Genomic DNA, 17,882 nt, shown 5'->3' with positions numbered 1-17,882 from the left:
GTCACGGCGGGGGCGGGGGGTCGGGATGGGCCCCCCCAGACCCAAACAGGTGCCCTAAGACAGCCAGGGCAGACAGACACCCCAAAATGCAGAGAAATGCCCCAAAACTGCAGAGAAACACCCTGAAATGTGTGGGACGAATGCGAAGAAATGGCACAAATTGAGAGGACAGAGACGCCCCAAAGCCATCGCGGCAAGACACCCCAAAAGGCACGGAAATGACCCTAAAAGACCAGACAGAAACACCCTAAATTGGCCAGAATTCTTGGGAAATGCCTCAAAACAGCTGGGCAGAGACACCCCAAAACAACCAGGGAGAAACTCCTCAAAAGCCACAGAAATGCCCCAAAACGGCAACACCCTCAGCTGGGCAGAGAACACCCCAAATTGCAGAGAAATGGCCCCAAATGATGAGACACAAACACCCCAAACCAGCCCTAAAATCCCAAGAAATGCCCCAAAACAACTGAGCAGAAACGCCCCAAATGCCCAGACAGAGACGTAGCAAAACGAGGAGGAAAGCCCCAAAATAACGGCACAGACACCCCAAAATGGCCAGAGCCCATCCCAAAATGAGACAAAATACCCAAAAATGGCTAAGGACACCCTAAAATGAGGCAGAATGCCCCAAAACAGCCAGTCAGAAACACCCTAAAAATGGCCATAAAGAGGAAACTCAAAATGTGGAGAGACACCCCAAAACAGCTGGGCAGAGACACCCCGGATTTGTCAGGCAGAGAAACCCCAAAATGTCTGAACAGAGAGTCCCCAAATTGAGGAGAAACACCCCAAACCAGCCGGGCAAAAAAACCCCAAAAAGCAGACATTCACCCAAAAATGGCCAGGCAGAAACGCCCCAAATCGAGCAGGCTGAGATGCGCCAAAATGAGGAGAAACACCCTCAAATAGTGTAGAGAGCCCTCAAAATTCCTCAAAATTCAATAAAACACCCCAAAACTGCTGGGCAGGGATACCCCTAAGCCAGCCAGGCAGAAATCCCCCCAAAAAACGATGCCTTGAACAATTTGGGGGTGAACTGGTCCCCAAATTGGTGCCCCCCCACCACGTCCCATCCCCCACAAACGGCACCGAAACGCCCGAAATGCCCCAAAATGACGCTGTCGGAAAAAGCAGCTCGAACACCTCCTCCAAATGGCACCAAATCGTTCAGGTACCCCCCAAATCCCTAAAACCTGCTCAGGTTTTAAAAACTCCCCTTTTTAAAAAAACCCCCCCCGGCACCTCCAAATTTTGGGGGCTTTTTCCTCCTGCAGGCCCTGAGTTTTGCCCCTTTCTCCCCACCCCAAAGTCCACTTGGTTCGAAGGCACTTTTTGACGTTTCCCAGCCCCGAATTGGCCGGGTTTTACCCCAAAGCGGTTCTGGGTGTACCACCCGGGACCCCTCCCCATTTTCGGGGTGGGGTTGGGAGTTTTTCCACCCCCTGGGACTTCCCAGCTCGAAGAGAGGTGAAACTGCACCCGAGCCGGCAGGAAATGGGGGGGTGGGGGTGCGGTGGATTTTTGGACGGGGGTGGAGCAGAGCCCGTGCCTGGAGCCCCCCCCCCCCCAACATCGGGACCCCCAGCCCACCCCCCTGTGTTCACCAGGACCCTCGTGCCAAGGCCCTGGCACGCTGCCCCCTCCTCTAAGGGGGTGTTAGGGCACAGCCCCTCCCCACCCTGAACCCCCCCCCCCTCCCCAAAATCTGCTCACCGGCTGAACCCCGTGTGTTGCCCGCCCTGGCACCCCGCTTTTTACGGGGCCCCCCCAGTGATGTCAGAGAACCCTCCCACACCTGGGGGGGTCCCAAATCCTCCGCCCCCCCCCCCCCCCCTCCCTTCCCATGGGTTCCCAGATTTTCACTTGGGCCGAAGCTCCCTTTTTTTTTGGGGGGGGGGGGGGGTGATGAAGGGAACCCCAGTACCGCTCCCAGGGGTGCGGTCGTGTGGGGAACTCGGAGAGGGGAGCCTTTAATGCCCCCTCAAAGCCCCCACGCCCTGTGAGCCCCCCCAAAAAACCCATGGGAGATGTTTAGGGGTGCTAATGGCCCCCCTCAAGGGGAGCAGATATTGGGGGGACCCTTCTTTGCTCCCCCAGGCCCTGGAGACCTGTGAGAACGGGGGGGTCCATTAACACCCCCTCACCCCTCAAGGCACCCCCCCCCCAATCTCCAGGACACCCCCAAACTTCCCCCGCGACACTCAGGCGTCCTGGGGGACCCCGTTTAACTCTCAGCGCTCCCCAAACGGCTGCAGACACCGGGGGGGGGGGAGGGGGCGTCACACACTTTGCCCCCCAGGAATGTCCCTTTAAACCCCACTTTGTGACCCCGACCCCACGGGGATCCCCCCCCAATCTCCAGGAGCCCCCCAAACACCCCTCATTGAACCCAGGAGTGGGGGGGGGGGGGGGCGCTCCCTTTCACAGCCCCTCCCCCCGGGGACCCCCAACTCGCCCCCCTCCCCAGCACACAAGCCCCGCCCCTCCCGCAGGCCCCGCCCCTCGGGCCCGGCCCCGCCCCCGCGCTGCGGCTCCCGGCCCCGCCCCTCCGCCATGGCCCGGGCTCCCGCCTCCGCCCCGGCGCCCCCCCCGTGGCCGGACTCCCGGCGTGCCCCGCGCGGGGGGGGCCCCTCCCAGCCCCCCCCGCGCCCCGGGACCCCCCCCCCAAACCCCCGGGACCCCCCCTCCAGACCCCCATGACCCCTCGGCCGGTGGGACCCCCCTCCCGCCCGCTTCGACCCCGTCCCCCCCACTCCCGGAGGTCGCCGAGCCCCCGCCGGGGGTCCCCGAGGCCGCCGCTGCCCCCCCCGGGGGACCCCGAGAGCCCTGCGCCCCCCGGGGTGGGCGGGGGGTCCCGGCGGGTCCTTTTCGCCGACGCTCTGGGGCTGCCCCTGACCCGCCTGCGGCAATACCGGCCCTGGGACCCCCGGGGGAGGGGGGGCACCGGCGGGGGAGGGCGGGGGGGGACCCCCGGTAGGGGGGGAGGGGGGCGCGGTGGGAGAGCCGCCCCCCCCCGGGATCTGGATGAGGCCTGGGAAGGGCAGGTAAGAGACTGGGGGGTGGGGGGAAATCTGCATGGGGGACCCCCAAAATGGGGTCAACCCCCGACCCCCCCCGCATGTGCCCCCCGAAATTGAGGGGGGGGCTGTGGCGCGTGCCTGGGTTGCCCCCAGACCCCTTGGGCCGCGAATGTGGGTCACACTCTGGGGGGGGGGGGGGGGTGCAGCTGCTGCTCCCCCACCCCTAATTTGGGGCTGGGCCGGGGGAGGGGGGAATGGGTCCTGTCCGGTGACCCCCCCCCCCCCACACCCGTGTCCCCCCAAAAGGCCACAGGAGGCGGAGGATGTGCAGCCCCCACCCCCCGAGCACAGCACAGGTAGGTATCGCTCCCCCAAATTTGGGGGTGCACCCCAATTACTGGGGCACCCTCCAATTCTGGGGATCCCTCCCGAACTTTGGGGGTCCCTCATTTCCCCCCCCACCCCCGTTCCCCTCCTACAGAGCCCGACCCTGCCCCAACGCCCCCCCCGGATGCGGAGCAGCCCCCAGCACAGGTGAGACAACACCCTCTCCCCCCTAAAACTGGGGTGCCCCCCTCCCCCAAGGAACGGGGTACCCCAAACCGTGCCTCCCCAAGGACGGGGGTGCCCCAAACTGTGCCCCCCCCCCCCACTTAGGGCGCCGAGGACGAGGCGGTGGCGCGGGAGCTGGAGCAGCTCTACCTGTCCCACCTGCGCCGGCTGCGGGGGGACCCCAACGACAGCGACCCCCCCCCGAGAAACGGGGGCCCCCCCTTCCCCGAGCGAGCCCCCAACACCTCGCTGGCCAACGAGATGGCCCTGCGCTACGAGGGCGGGGGGGGCCGGTGCAGCCCCCCGGTGCTGCTGGGGAGGGGGGGGCCGGTGGAGGGGGCGCTGGTGGTGCCGGCGCGGCCCCCCCGGGGGAGGGGGAGCAGTTTGGGGGGGGCCCTCAGGGGGTGCGGGGTGGTTCTGGCCTTGGCCGTGCTGGTACCGGTGGCCTGGGGGGACGGGGGGGGTCCCACGGCCGCGCTGGCCCTGGGGCTTTACCTGGCGCTGGCCTGGCTCACGTGAGGTGGGGGGGGGGGGGGGGGGCGGGATGGGAGCCCCAATTGTCACCACCCAAAAATTGTCACCTCCCAAAAAGTCACAGCACCCCCCCCCCTCCCCCATTTCACCTTTGAAAACGTGGGACACCCCTAAGTCAGTGTTGGGGGGGCACTGAGTTGTGGCATGGGGAGATGGAAAGGCACCCCAAATGGAAGGGGACCCCCAAATTGCCCCCCCCACCCCCGACCCCGGGGTTGGAGGCACTGTCACTTTGTGGGACCCCCCCCACCCCCCCAAGTCATGTGCACCCCACCCGGGTCTTGGGGCGCCCCTGTGTACATACAGCCATGGAACGATGGTGTCCCCGAGTTCTTGTCATGGGGGGCGCTTTCGGGGGGGGGATTTTGGGGTGGAGGGGGGTAGGGGAGGGTTGTCTGTCTCTGTTTGGGGGGTGGGGGCCGGGTCCCCCCCCTCTGCTGTCGCTCTGTCGCAGCCGTTTCCTGCCCTCGGGGAAGGTCCCAGCAAAGGTCACGGGGCTGTGGGTGACAAACAGCCCCCCCAGCCCCCCGGGGATGGGGCAGGCTCACCTGTGGCTGTCATGTCATGGGCGCCATGTCGTGACAGAAGGGTCTGTCACCCCCTGGGGGCAGCCTGGGGGGGTCCCGAGTGTCCTGGAAGCAGCTGGGGGGGGGGGGGGGGGTCGTGGGTCCTGAGCCTCCTTGAAGAATTGGGGTGTCCTGAATGTCCTGGGAGCAGCTGGGGTGGGGGTCTTGAGCCCCCTTGAAGAACTGGGGTGTCCTGAGTATCCTGGGAGCAGCTGGGGTGGGGGTCTTGAGTATCCTGGGAGCAGCTGAGGGGGGGGTCTTTAGCCCCCTGAAGAACTGGGGGGGGGGGGGTCCTGAATGTCCTGGGAGCAGCTGGGGTGGGGGTCTTGAGCCCCCTTGAAGAACTGGGGGGGGGGGGGGTCTTGAGCCCCCTTGAAGAACTGGGGTGTCCTGAGTATCCTGAAACAGTTGGGGAGGGGGTCTTGAGTATCCTGGGAGCAGCTGAGGGGGGGTCTTTAGCCCCCATGAAGAACTGGGGTGTCCTGAGTATCCTGGGAGCAGCTGGGGTGGGGGACTTGAGTATTCTGGGAGCAGCTGGGGTGGGGGTCTTGAGCCCCCTTGAAGAACTGGGGTGTCCTGAGTATCCTGGAACAGTTGGGATGGGTGTCCTGAGTATCCTGGGAGCAGCTGGGGTGGGGGACTTGAGTATCCTGGGAGCAGCTGAGGGGGGGTCTTGAGCCCCCTTGAAGAACTGGGGTGTCCTGAGTATCCTGGAACAGTTGGGGAGGGGGTCTTGAGCATCCTGGGAGCAGCTGAGGGATGGTCTTGAGCCCCCTTGAAGAACTGGGGTGTCCTGAGTATCCTGGAACAGTTGGGATGGGTGTCCTGAGTATCCTGGGAGCAGCTGGGGTGGGGGACTTGAGTATCCTGGGAGCAGCTGAGGGGGGGTCTTTAGCCCCCTTGAAGAACTGGGGTGTCCTGAGTATCCTGGAACAGTTGGGGAGGGGGTCTTGAGTATCCTGGGAGCAGCTGAGGGGGGGTCTTTAGCCCCCATGAAGAACTGGGGTGTCCTGAGTATCCTGGGAGCAGCTGGGGTGGGGGACTTGAGTATTCTGGGAGCAGCTGGGGTGGGGGTCTTGAGCCCCCTTGAAGAACTGGGGTGTCCTGAGTATCCTGGAACAGTTGGGATGGGGGTCTTGAGTATCCTGGGAGCAGCTGAGGGGGGGTCTTCAGCCCCCATGAAGAACTGGGGTGTCCTGAGTATCCTGGAACAGTTGGGATAGGTGTCCTGAGTATCCTGGGAGCAGCTGGGGAGGGGGTCTTGAGTATCCTGGGAGCAGCTGAGGGGGGGGTCTTGAGCCCCCTTGAAGAACTGGGGTGTCCTGAGTATCCTGGAACAGTTGGGGAGGGGGTCTTGAGTATCCTGGGAGCAGCTGAGGGGGGGTCTTTAGCCCCCATGAAGAACTGGGGAGTCCTGAGTATCCTGGGAGCAGCTGGGGTGGGGGACTTGAGCCTCCTTGATTAACTGGGGGGGTCCTGAATGTCCTGGGAGCAGCTGAGGGGGGGTCTTGAGCCCCCTTGAAGAACTGGGGTGTCCTGAGTATCCTGGAACAGTTGGGGAGGGGGTCTTGAGTATCCTGGGAGCAGCTGAGGGGGGGTCTTTAGCCCCCATGAAGAACTGGGGTGTCCTGAGTATCCTGGGAGCAGCTGGGGTGGGGGACTTGAGCCTCCTTGATAAACTGGGGGGGTCCTGAATGTCCTGGGAGCAGCTGACGGGGGGGTCTTGAGCCCCCTAGGATGAAGTGGGGAGTGGTCCGAAGGCCCCTTGGAGGCACCTGGGGGGTCCCGAGTGCCCTGGGAGCAGCTGGGGGGCTCCTGAGCCTCCTGGAGGTGGCCAGGAGGGGGTCCCCAGCCCCCAGTGAAGCTGCTGAGGGCATTCTCGGTCCTCAGGGAGGGTCCTCCCTGCCCTGGATCCAGCGAAGGAGGGTCCTGTGCCCTCAGGTGACATTGGGGTGGTCCCATCTCCTCAGGACTCTCTGTGGGGAGTGTCCCAATGGTTGTGGTCACAGTTAGGGGGGCACTCCCAGCCCCCTGGACTTACTGTATGGGGTGCCAGTCCCTCAGGTGACAGCGAGGGTCACATCCTCCTTGGGGGTGCTGCTCCCTCTGCAGTCCCTGAGCCCTCTGGGTGACAGTGTGCGTGTGTGGGAGGAGGTCCCAGCCCTTCTGGAGTCACAGTGTGGGTGGTGGTCCTGTCCCTCCTGTCCACCCCCACGGTCCCTCAGCCTCTCAGGTGACAGCGGGGTGGGGCGGGGGGACAACACAGCCCTTCTGAAGTCACTGGCGGGGGGGTCCCAGTCCCTCCGGGCTCACTGTGAGGGAGGTGCCGTGCCCTATGGGGTCCTCCTGCCCTCAGCTGTTCAGGTGACAGCAGCAGGGTGTGTCCCAGCCCCTCTGGACTCACTGTGGGGGCATCCTGTCATCTCCGGATGTTCCGTTTCCTCCTGCAGTCCCTCAGTCTTTTGGGTGACACCGTGCGGGGGGTCCCAGCTGCTCTGGAGTCACAGTGGAGGGTGGCCTGCCAGCACCCACAGGTGCTCAGCCCCTCAGATAATCGGGTGGGGGGGGGGGGGGCGGCCGCCCCTCTGAAGTCACTGTAGGGAGGGTCCCAGCCCCTCTAATACTCACTGGAAGGCAGGGAAATCCTGTCCCTTCCGAGGGGGTCCTGCCCACCCTCACGGTCCCTCAGCCACTGCGGGAGGGGTCCCACTCCCTCAGGTGGGACCCCGTCCCCTCGGGGAGGGTCCCGCTGCCCTCAGGCCCCCCTCAAGCCCCTCATGGCGGGAGAGGGGCGGGGCCTCCTTCCCCCCTCCTCACGGCGGGGCTCTCGCGCTGCCCGCACGTGCGCTCCGCGCGCTGCGCATGAGCGCGGCTCCCCCGCCCCGCCCACCGCGCTCCCCGAGCCCGCCAAAGCAGCGCGCTCCCATTGGCCGCCCTTTTCCCGCCCGCCCCGCGTGACGGGCGTCGCCATGGCAACCGGCCAATGGGCAGCGCGCGAGTGACGAGCGGGTGGGCGGGGCCTCGGCGGCGGCGGCGGCGGCGGCGCGCGCTTTTTCGGCCGCTGCTTCGGCCCTGGCGGGCGCCGGAGCCGCCGCCATGAGCGGGGCCGGGGCCGGGGCAGACCGGCCGTCCCCGGCCAAGCTCCGCCGTCTGGACGAGCCCAGCGGGGCGGGCCCTGCCGCCGCCGTTACCCGCGGGGAGACGGCCCGTTCCCCCACCCCCGCCGGAGGTCGTGGTGAGGGCCGCAGCGCGCGCGCGCGGGGCGACGGGTCCGGGCATGCGCGGGGCGGCGGCGGCGGCGGCGGCGGCGGCGGGGACGCGCGCGCGCCCCCTGGCGGCTGCCCGGAGACCGCGGCTTTGGCCGGGGAGGGGCTGGAGACCCCCGGGGAGGGCACGGGGGGACCGGAGATCACCGGAGAGGCCGTGGCCAGTCTGGAGGCCACCGAGGAGACCAAGGGGAGCCTGGAGGCCACCAACGGGCCCAAGGGGAGCCTAGAGACCATCAACAGATGTAAAGGGAGCTTGGAGACCACAAGTAGCGGCTGCTTGGAGCAGGAAAAAGGGGGTTTGGAGACCAACAGAGAGGTCACAGAGGGGATGGAGACCACCGGTGAGGCCGTGGGGGACCTGGAAATTGCTGTCACGCACTCCTTGGAGCAGAACAAGGGTGTCCTGAAGACTCCCATGGAATCCAGGGGAAGTCTGGAGACCACCAGCAAGGCCACAGGTGGTCTGGAGAGCAGCAGGGAAGTCACAGGGAGCCTTGGGACCACCAATGGGCGCAAAGGGAGCCTGGAGACAGCCGTCACTCGCTGCTTGGAGCAAGGGAGAAGGAGCAAGGCGGGCCTGGAGACCACCACCAAGGTCCTGGGGAGCGTGGAGAGTGATGCTTCTCCTGGTGGGGAGCTGAAAAGCACCAGCAGGCGCAAGGCAAAGACCCCTGCGAGGCCCAGGCCGAGCGTAGAGACTGCCAGTAGCCAGGGCTTGGAGTGGGAAGGAAGCGGGAAGGGGGGTCTGGACACCAGCAGGGAGGTCTTGGAGGCCACCAGAGAAGACACAGGGAGCCCGGAGACCACCATCACTGGCCACGTGAAGCAGGACAGAGAGCAGAAAGGGGGCGTGGAGTTCACCACGGAGCCCGAGGAGGGCCTGGAGCCCACAGCCTGCGTGGGGCAGAGCCGGGGTGGCCCCGGGCTCCCAGATCTCATGGGGGTCCCAGAGCCCGCGGGGGTGCCAGTCCCCAAGGAGCACGTGGCCGAGGAGAGCGCGGTGATCTCCCTGGACGAGGACGAGGAGGAGGAGGAGGAGCGGGACGAAGGGCCGGCGCGGTACCTGGCGGCGCTGGAGGCCGTGCAGCTGGAGCTGGAGGCCGTGGAGGAGGAGGCGGCTCGAGCCTTTCGCCGCCTCCGCGCCCGCTTCTGCCTCCGCCGCCGGCCCCACCTGCAGCGGCGCAACCGCCTCATCCAGCACATCCCCGGCTTCTGGGTCACCGCCGTATCCTTGGCGGGGAGGGGTCGGGGGGGCTGCATTTTGGGGTGGGGGGCACATGGGAACCTCCAGATCCATCTTTCCTTGACTCCCGCCGTGCCCAGTTCCTGAACCACCCGCAGCTCTCGGCCATGATCAGTGACCGCGACGAGGACGCGCTGAGCTACATGACGAGTTTGCAGGTGCCTGGAGGGTTCCGGGGGGAGATTTGGGGTTGTGTGCCCCCCACCCCTCCCCGCACCACGAGGTAACACACCTGGGCCCGCAGGTGGAGGAGTTCGGCCAGAGCCGCCCCGGGTGCCGCATCCGCTTCTTCTTCAGCGTCAACCCCTATTTCCAGAACGACGTCGTGGCCAAGGAGTTCGTGCGCGGCCCCTCCGGTGGGTCTTGGGGCAGGAGGGGCACCCTCACTTCCTACAGCCCAAGGAGGGGTTTGGGGGCTCCAGAGTGACCCCCTGGTGTGTTGTCCCTCCTCCCAGGTCACCTGGTGTCCCACTCGACCCCCATCCGGTGGTGGCAGGGGCAGGACCCCCGGTCCCGCCCCCACAAGGGCCCCCCAGCCCCCCGCAGCTTCTTTGCGTGGTTTGGGGACCACAGCTTCCCTGCGGGGGACCGTGTGGCCGAGGTGAGCCCAGTGCTCCCAGCTCCGCCTCCCAGTGCTCCCAGTCCCCCCCCTGACCTCCCCATCTCCTCCCCTCCAGATCATCAAGGAGGAGCTTTGGCCCAACCCGCTCCAGTTCTACCTGCTGGGGGAGGGTGCCGAGGGACCCCCCGACAGGTGAGCCGCACCCCAGGGGGGTTTGGGGGGGACCAGGGGAGGGAACCCCAAACCTTCACCCCCACCCATGAACGCCCTCTCCCCAGTGAGAGTGGCGAGGACTGCGTGGTGATCCTGGATGACGACGAGGACGTGCAGGAGATCCCGGATGATGGGGACGGTGAGTGACCAACTCCCCAGTCTGGGGGACCCTGGGGGGACCCCAAAACTGGGAGGACCCCAAAACTCCTCACCTGAGGAAATGGGGGGCTGAGCCCCCCCCACCTCCCCAAGTCCTCTTGGAAGGGGAGTAGGGGCTGACTTTGTGCCCCCCAATTCCCCCTCTCCAGGCAGTGGCGTGGAAGAGATCCCAACAGAGGAGCCCCCCAACCCCCCCGTGGGACAGAAAGACCCCAACAGGGGCAGAATTTAATTGGGGGGGGGGATTTGGGGGTGCTGCACATCTCCACCCCTCCGGCATTGCGGGTAACGAGGGGCTGGGGGCCCCCAACACAGCTCAGGGTGTTCGAAGGCCTTTCACCCCCCTGCTCCCCAAACCTTTCATGACCCCCCATCCCTCCAGGGACCCCCAGTCTCCCCAGCTCCATTACCTGGGGGGTGTGGGGGTCCCCCTAAATCCCTCCCTCCGACCCACACACAAGGGGAGAAACACAACCATTTCCTGACCATTTTTGTACATTTTGGGTTAAAAACTTGTAAAATTTTCTTTTTATATCTAAAAATATATTATAATAAAGAGAAAGTTTTAACAGATTCACAGAGACCTCCCTTGAACCCCAAGGAATCTGGGGGGGATTTCAGAGTTTAAAATGTTCATATTTCACTCCCCTGGGTCATTCCCCTCCTCACCTGCTGCTGGTGTTGGGGTGAGGGGATCCCCTGGGCTGGGCTGGGGTCGGGCTGCACCTGCACCTGGCAGGGAGGGAGGGAGACCCCCAAAATACCGGGGACCCCCACAAGCGCCTCCCCAGCACCACAGAGAGGAGGAGGCACCCAGATGGAGCCCGGTACCGCCCCCAGCAGAACCGGTTCCCTCCTCAGACACCCCCCCGGATCCACTGCCGGTACCCCTAAAACCCCTCCTAGTGCAAGATTCTGCCTTAGACCCCCCCCCTCCTCCCTCCTCCTCCGGTGCCGGTTCCCCCCACTACACGTGACCTCACTCCCGTTACCGGTGCTCCACGACACCCCCTCAATTCCCGGTATCACCCAGAACCTGCGGTGCAAATCTCCCCCTCATCCCCACCGGTCCCGGTGCCCGTGCCCCCACCCGCACCCCATTTCCATCCCGGTCCCGGTTCCCCCCCTCACCCCGCGGTGGTGCCGCAGCTCGGCCGCCGCCGGGCCCAGCTCCTCCCACAGCTCCCGCTCCGGCAGCGGCTCCCGGAGCTCCGCCAGTCCCCCAGTGAACCGCAGCGGCGGGGTTCGGCCGGAGATCAGCGGCGGGGGAAACTCCCCGGGCCGGGTCCGCCCCGCCGCCCCCGTACGCACCAGCACGGCCTGTCCCGGCGGTGGGCAGCGGCGCATGCAGCAGCACACGGCAGGCGTGGCGCTGGCCCGTTCCCGGTCCCGTTCCCGCTGCCCTAGGCTCGCTCGGGTCCCGGTGCCGCTGCCCCAGCCGCGCTCCGCTCCCGGTGCCGCTCCCGGTGCCGCTGCCTCCGCCCGCCTCAGCAGCGCCGCCTGCTCCTCCCCGCCCTCCCGCACGGGGGCGCCACAGCTGCGCGTCTCCACCAATCAGCGAGCGGATCCTGGCGCGGGCCACGCCCCCACCAATCAACAGGAGGGGAATCCGCATAGACCACGCCCCCACACGGCACCCCCGGGAGGCGTGGCCAACCCAAAAGCCCCGCCCACCCCGTTTTGGCTGCGGGGGGAGGGGGCGAAACCCCCCCGTGACCCCCCCCAAAAAGCCCCGCGCACCCCCAGAGCAGGGGCGCACACAGAGACAGAGCACAGGCTGGAGACAGAGGGGCTTTACTGCCCCCCACGAGCACCAAGAGGGTCCCCGGGGGCTCCCAGGGGCTTTGGGGGCCCCCGGGGGGTCCCAGGGATTTTTTTTTTGGGGGGGGGGGGTCCCAGGGATTTTTGGGGGGTCCCTATGAGGCGGAGTCGGAGGCCTCGGAGCTGTCCTTGACGTCGGTGCTCTCGGTGGTCTCGCTGACCTCGCTGACGTCTTTGCTGTCGCCCCCCCCGTCCTCGTGGTGCTGGGGTCCCGTGGGGGGGTGCGAGGGGGGCCCCCCCGAGCCGCAGACCCCATCCCCACCCCGGGGGGGCTCGGCGGGGGCCAGGGGCCGGCCCCGCTCCTTCTGCTCCACCTGCTTCCTCAGCTGGGCGGGGGGCACAGGAGGGGTTACACTGGAAGGGTCCTGGGCGGTGGAAGCCCCCCACCCCCCCCCCCTCCCCAGGAGGGTTTTTGGGGGTCCCTGAGGGGTGGGGGGGGGGGGGCTGTACCTCATCCGCCATTTGGGTGAGGTCCCGTTTCATGGCGTAGGCGTCCTCCCCGTCCGCGTAGTACTTGGGCTCCACCTCGCTGATCCTGGGGGGACATTTGGGGGCTGGGGTCCTTTTGGGGTGACAAACCCCCCCCCCACCACCCCCCCAAACCCCAAATTTCCTCCTGCAGCTCCCCCAGACCCCGCCCCGACTCACTGGAAGTTGAGCGTGTTGGAGTAGAGGTGCAGCGCTGCCCGGTTGCTGCCAAGGACAAACGGGGTGTGGGGGGGGTTATTTTGGGGTGCTCCCGGGGGGATTTGGGGTACGGGGTGGGGGTCTCACCTCTTGCGGACGTGCAGGGACACGTATTTGGCGTTGAAGTTCTCGATCATGGCCCGGGACGCCTGGTCCATCAGCTTCTGCGCCAGCCCCAGGCGCCGGTGCGAGCGTTTCACCGCCTTTGGGGGGGCCCCAAAACGGGCTGGGACACCCCAAAAACCCCACCCCCCCGCGAGACCCCAAAAATCCACAGGGCACCCAAAAAAAACCCCGGGGCCACAGCAAACCTCCAGGGCAGCCCCTGAACCCAGCCAGGGTCCTGTTCCAAGAGTTCCCCAAGTGGCTCAAGGAACCCCCCCCAAGTGCTCAGGCTCCTCCAAGAGCCCCCAAAAGATCCTCAAGGAACCCCCCCAAAACCCTCAGGTGACCCCAAAAATCCTCCCAAACCCTCAGATATCCCCAAAAATCCTCAAGGAACCCCCCCAAAACCCTCAGGTGACCCCAAAAATCCTCCCAAACTCTCAGATATCCCCAAAAATCTTCAAGGAGCCCCCCCAAACCCTCAGGTGACCCCAAAAATCCTCAAGAAACCCACCCAAACTCTCAGGTGACCCCAAAAATCCTCAAGAAACCGACCCAAACTCTCAGGTGACCCCAAAAATCCTCAAAGAGGCCCCCCCAAACCCTCTAGTGACCCCAAAAATCCTCAAGGAGTCCCCCAAACCCTCAGGTGACCCCAAAAATCCTCAAGAAACCCTCCCAAACTCTCAGATGACCCCAAAAATCCTCAAAGAGCCCCCCCAAATCCTCTAGTGACCCCAAAAATCCTCAAGGAGTCCCCCCAAACCTTCAGGTGACCCCAAAGACACTCAAGGAACCCTCCCAAATCCTCAGGTGACCCCAAAAAACCCTCAAGGAACTCTCAGGTGACCCCCAAAACCCTCAAAGAGCCCCCCCCAAACCTTCAGGTGACCCCTAAAACCCTCAAAGAGCCCCCCCAAACCCTCAGGTGACCCCAATGACCCTCAAGGAACCCTCAGGTGACCCCAAAAATCCTCAAGGAGTCCCCCCAAAACCCTCAGATATCCCCAAAACCCTCAAAGAGCCCCCCCAAACCCTCAGGTGACCCCAAAGACCCTCAAGAAACCCTCAGGTGACCCCCAAAATCCTCAAGGAGCCCCCCCCCACCCCTCTGAGCCATCCCAAGAGCCCCCCCAAACCCTCAGGTGACCCCAAAATCCTCAAGGAGCCCCCCCAAAACCCTCAGGTGACCCCCAAAACTCTCGAAGAGCCCCCCCAAACCTTCAGGTGACCCCAAAGACCCTCAGGGAACCCTCCCAAATCCTCAGGTGACCCCCCCAAACCCTTAGGTGACCCCTAAAAACCCTCAAGGAGCCCCCCCCACCCCTCTGAGCCATCCCAAGAGCCCCCCCAAACCCTCAGGTGACCCCAAAATCCTCAAGGAGCCCCCCCAAAACCCTCAGGTGACCCCAAAGACCCTCAAGGAACCCTCCCAAATCCTCAGGTGACCCCCCAAACCCTTAGGTGACCCCTAAAAACCCTCAAAGAGCCCCCCCAGACCCTCAGTTAACCCCAAAAAACCCTCAAGGAACCCTCAGGCGACCCCCCAAAAACCCTCAGGTGACCCCCAAAAACCCTCAAGGAGCCCCCCCCCACCCCTCTGAGCCATCCCAAGAGCCCCCCCAAACCCTGCAGCCCCCCCCGGCTCACCAGGGACGTGATGTGTCCATGGGGGACGTCATCGGGATCTTCCTCCCTGCAGGAGCACGGGGAGGTCAGGGGGGGTGAGACCCCCCCCAAATCCTTTTGGGGGACCCCAGGGACCCCCCCAAAGACCGGGAGAGGGGGGGGAAGGAAGGGCCCCCCCACACTCACATCTTGGCCAGGACGTATCCCACGATCTTGCCGTTCTCGTCCTCGGCGATGTAAGAGAGCTGGGGGGGCGAAGGTGAGGGAGGGCCAGGTGAGCACGGGGGGGGATTCCAGAGGGTCCTGGGGGGGGCAGGTGAGCATGGGGGGGGATTCCAGAGGGTCCTGGGGGGGCCAGGTGAGCACGGGGGGGGATTCCAGAGGGTCCTGGGGGGGCCAGGTGAGCACGGGGGGGATTCCAGAGGGTCCTGGGGGGGCCAGGTGAGCACGGGGGGGGATTCCAGAGGGGTGGGTGGGGGAGGGCAGGTGTGCATGGAGGGGGGGGAAAGGTGAGGGGGGGTCGGTTGTGCATGAAGGGGGGGGATTCCAGTGGGTCCTGGGGGGGCCAGGTGAGCACGGGGGGGGATTCCAGAGGGTCCTGGGGGGGCCAGGTGAGCACGGGGGGGGATTCCAGAGGGTCCTGGGGGGGCCAGGTGAGCACGGGGGGGGATTCCAGAGGGTCCTGGGGGGGCCAGGTGAGCACGGGGGGGATTCCAGAGGGTCCTGGGGGGGTCAGGTGAGCACGGGGGGGGATTCCAGAGGGTCCTGGGGGGGCCAGGTGAGCACGGGGGGGGATTCCAGAGGGTCCTGGGGGGGCCAGGTGAGCACGGGGGGGGGATTCCAGAGGGTCCTGGGGGGGGCAGGTGAGCACGGGGGGGGGATTCCAGAGGGTCCTGGGGGGGGCAGGTGAGCACGGGGGGGGATTCCAGAGGGTCCTGGGGGGGGCAGGTGAGCACGGGGGGGGATTCCAGGGGTTCCTGGGGGGGCCAGGTGAGCAGGGGGGGGATTCCAGAGGGTCCTGGGGGGGCCAGGTGAGCACGGGGGGGGATTCCAGAGGGTCCTGGGGGGGGCAGGTGAGCACGGGGGGGGATTCCAGGGGTTCCTGGGGGGGCCAGGTGAGCAGGGGGGGGATTCCAGAGGGTCCTGGGGGGGCCAGGTGAGCACGGGGGGGGATTCCAGAGGGTCCTGGGGGGGGCAGGTGAGCACGGGGGGGGATTCCAGGGGTCCTGGAGGGGCCAGGTGAGCACGGGGGGGGATTCCAGAGGGTCCTGGGGGGGCCAGGTGAGCACGGGGGGGGATTCCAGAGGGTCCTGGGGGGGCCAGGTGAGCACGGGGGGGGATTCCAGAGGGTCCTGGGGGGGCCAGGTGAGCACGGGGGGGATTCCAGAGGGTCCTGGGGGGGCCAGGTGAGCACGGGGGGGGATTCCAGAGGGTCCTGGGGGGGCCAGGTGAGCACGGGGGGGATTCCAGAGGGTCCTGGGGGGGCCAGGTGAGCACGGGGGGGGATTCCAGAGGGTCCTGGGGGGGGCCAGGTGTGCATGGAGGGGGGGGGGAAGTTCGGGGGGGGGTCAAGTGTACATGGAGGGGGGGAAGGGGTGAGGAGGGGTCCAGGTGAGCACGGGGGGGGATTCCAGGGGTTCCTGGGGGTGTCCAGGTGTGCATGGAGGGGGGGGGGGAAGGTTCGGGGGGGGTCAGGTGGACATGGAGGCGGGGAAGGGGTGAGGAGGGGTCCAGGTGAGCACGGAGGGGGATTCCAGAGGGTCCTGGGGGGGCCACGTGAGCATGGGGGGGGATTCCAGAGGGTCCTGGGGGGGTCCAGGTGTGCATGGAGGGGGGGGAGAAGGTGAGGGAGGGGGGTTCCAGGTGTGTATGGGGGAGGGGAAGGTTGGGGGGGGTCAGGTGTACATGGGGGGGGGGGGGTCAGGTGAGCATGGGGGGGATTCCAGGGGTTCCTGGGGGGGTCCAGGTGAGCATGGAGGGGGGGAAGGGGTGAGGAGGGGTCCAGGTGAGCACGGGGGGGGATTCCAGAGGGGTGGGTGGGGGAGGGCAGGTGTGCATGGAGGGGGGGGAAAGGTGAGGGGGGGTCGGTTGTGCATGAAGGGGGGGGATTCCAGGGGTTCCTGGGGGGGTCCAGGTGAGCATGGAGGGGGGGAAGGGGTGAGGAGGGGTCCAGGTGAGCACGGGGGTGGGATTCCAGAGGGTCCTGGGTGGGGGGGTCCAGGTGTGCATGGGGGGGGGGGGGAAGGTGAGTCTGGGTAGGGGGCAAAGGTGAGGGGGGGTCGGTTGTGCATGAGGGGGGGGGAATTCCAGGGGTTCCTGGGGGGGTCCAGGTTCCTGGGGAGGTGGGAGGAAGGTGAGCCTGGGGGGGGGGAAAGGTGAGGGGGGGTCCAGATGAGCATGGGGGGGGGGGATTCTAGGGGTTCCTGGGGGGGTCAGGTGAGCATGGGGGGGGGGGGGGTTCCAGGTCTGCCTGGGGGGGGCCAGGTGAGCATGGAGGGGTGGGGGGAAGGTCAGGGGGGGCCAGGTGAGCCTGGGGGGGGTCAGGTGAGCCCCTGGGGGGGGTCAGATAAGCGGGGGGGGGGGGGGGATTCCAGGGGTCCCTGGGGGGGTCCAGGTGTGCATTGGGGGGGGGGGGGCAGGTGAGTCTTGGGGGGGGTGGGGGATTCCAGGGGGTCCTGGGGGGGTCCAGGTGTGCCTGAGGGGGGCCAGGTGTGTTTGAGGGGTTCAGGTGTTTCACGGGGAGACTGAAGGGGGTTAAATCCCGGTGTCCCGGGGCAGGGGGGGTTAAATCCCGGTGTCCCGGGGCACGGGTGGGGTCAGGTGTTCCAGGGCCACACCTGGGGCCAGGAGAGGCCGTGGTAGAAGTAATATTTCATCTGGTAGTTCTCGGGCAGGCAGAGCAGGTTGCAGTGCTGCATGTTCATCAGGTCCTCGGGCTGCCGGGAGGAGGCGGAACCGGCACCGGCACCGGCACCGGGGCAGTCAGCCCGGAACCGGCCCCGCTGCTCCCCAACAGCCCTCAGAGCCCCCTCCAGGGCACGGGACCCACCCCAGAGCCCCCAAACGGTACCGAGACCCGGAACTGCCCCTCAGGGCCCCCGGGATCCCCTCCAGACGCCGGTTCCCCTTCCCAAAGCCCGGCGTCCCCGTCAGACCCCGGTTCCCCCTGTTGAAGCCCGGTAAAGCACCTGATCGGAGCCCGGTCCCTACCTCAGACGCCTCGTGAAACCCCAGTTCCCCCTACCCAGGGCCCGGTGTTCCCCTCAGACCCCTCTCAGGGCCCGGTATCACCGGCAGATCCCTCCCCGGTGCCCGGCTCTCCCTCGCCGAGCCCTGGCTGAGCCTCCCTGTCCCCCCGGGCCGCCCACCCGCGCGTTCCGGATGTTCATGGCTGCGGCCGCCCGCTCCCAGTCGCGTTTCCCGGTCCTGGTTCCGCTCTCGGTCCCGGCTCTGGTCCCGGTCCCGGTCCCCTCACGAGCCGCTTCCGCCGGAAGTTCCTCTCAGGCCAATCAGCGCTGAGCC

General features: G+C 66.5%; 2 protein-coding genes across 2 annotated transcripts; one reads left to right on the top strand and one right to left on the bottom strand.

Moving 5' to 3' along the window:
• Positions 1-7,535: 7,535 nt before the first annotated feature.
• On the top strand, positions 7,536-10,691 carry LOC137465875 (testis-specific Y-encoded-like protein 4). The gene is made up of 7 exons (XM_068177872.1): positions 7,536-9,166; positions 9,265-9,342; positions 9,429-9,540; positions 9,640-9,785; positions 9,862-9,938; positions 10,025-10,098; positions 10,268-10,691. Exons 1-7 carry the CDS (start codon positions 7,769-7,771, stop codon positions 10,348-10,350), a joined length of 1,968 nt encoding a protein of 655 aa, XP_068033973.1. The 5' UTR covers positions 7,536-7,768; the 3' UTR covers positions 10,351-10,691.
• Positions 10,692-11,990: 1,299 nt separating this feature from the next.
• NAA10 (N-alpha-acetyltransferase 10, NatA catalytic subunit) lies at positions 11,991-17,881 on the bottom strand. The gene is made up of 8 exons (XM_068177874.1): positions 17,729-17,881; positions 17,198-17,296; positions 14,547-14,605; positions 14,382-14,427; positions 12,714-12,829; positions 12,588-12,632; positions 12,390-12,474; positions 11,991-12,265 (listed from the first exon to the last, which is right to left on the bottom strand). Exons 1-8 carry the CDS (start codon positions 17,747-17,749, stop codon positions 12,035-12,037), a joined length of 702 nt encoding a protein of 233 aa, XP_068033975.1. The 5' UTR covers positions 17,750-17,881; the 3' UTR covers positions 11,991-12,034.
• Position 17,882: the final 1 nt, after the last annotated feature.

The sequence above is a fragment of the Anomalospiza imberbis genome, unplaced genomic scaffold, assembly GCF_031753505.1.
Source record: "Anomalospiza imberbis isolate Cuckoo-Finch-1a 21T00152 unplaced genomic scaffold, ASM3175350v1 scaffold_1158, whole genome shotgun sequence".
Classification (NCBI taxonomy): Eukaryota; Metazoa; Chordata; class Aves; order Passeriformes; family Viduidae; genus Anomalospiza; species Anomalospiza imberbis.
This window is presented reverse-complemented; position numbering and strand designations above follow the sequence as displayed.

What these genes read in the sequence shown, in the direction of transcription:
- LOC137465875 (XM_068177872.1), top strand. Translation starts at nt 7,769, where the DNA reads ATGAGCGGGGCCGGGGCCGGGGCAGACCGGCCGTCCCCGGCCAAGCTC. An exon ending in CGGGGGACCGTGTGGCCGAG is followed by an intron (nt 9,786 to 9,861) that starts GTGAGCCCAGTG and finishes CCTCCCCTCCAG; the next exon opens with ATCATCAAGGAGGAGCTTTG. An exon ending in GCCGAGGGACCCCCCGACAG is followed by an intron (nt 9,939 to 10,024) that starts GTGAGCCGCACC and finishes CCCTCTCCCCAG; the next exon opens with TGAGAGTGGCGAGGACTGCG.
- NAA10 (XM_068177874.1), bottom strand. Translation starts at nt 17,749, where the DNA reads ATGAACATCCGGAACGCGCGG. An exon ending in ACGGCCTCTCCTGGCCCCAG is followed by an intron (nt 14,606 to 17,197) that starts GTGTGGCCCTGG and finishes TCGCCCCCCCAG; the next exon opens with CTCTCTTACATCGCCGAGGA. An exon ending in TCCCTGCACGTCCGCAAGAG is followed by an intron (nt 12,633 to 12,713) that starts GTGAGACCCCCA and finishes TGTCCTTGGCAG; the next exon opens with CAACCGGGCAGCGCTGCACC.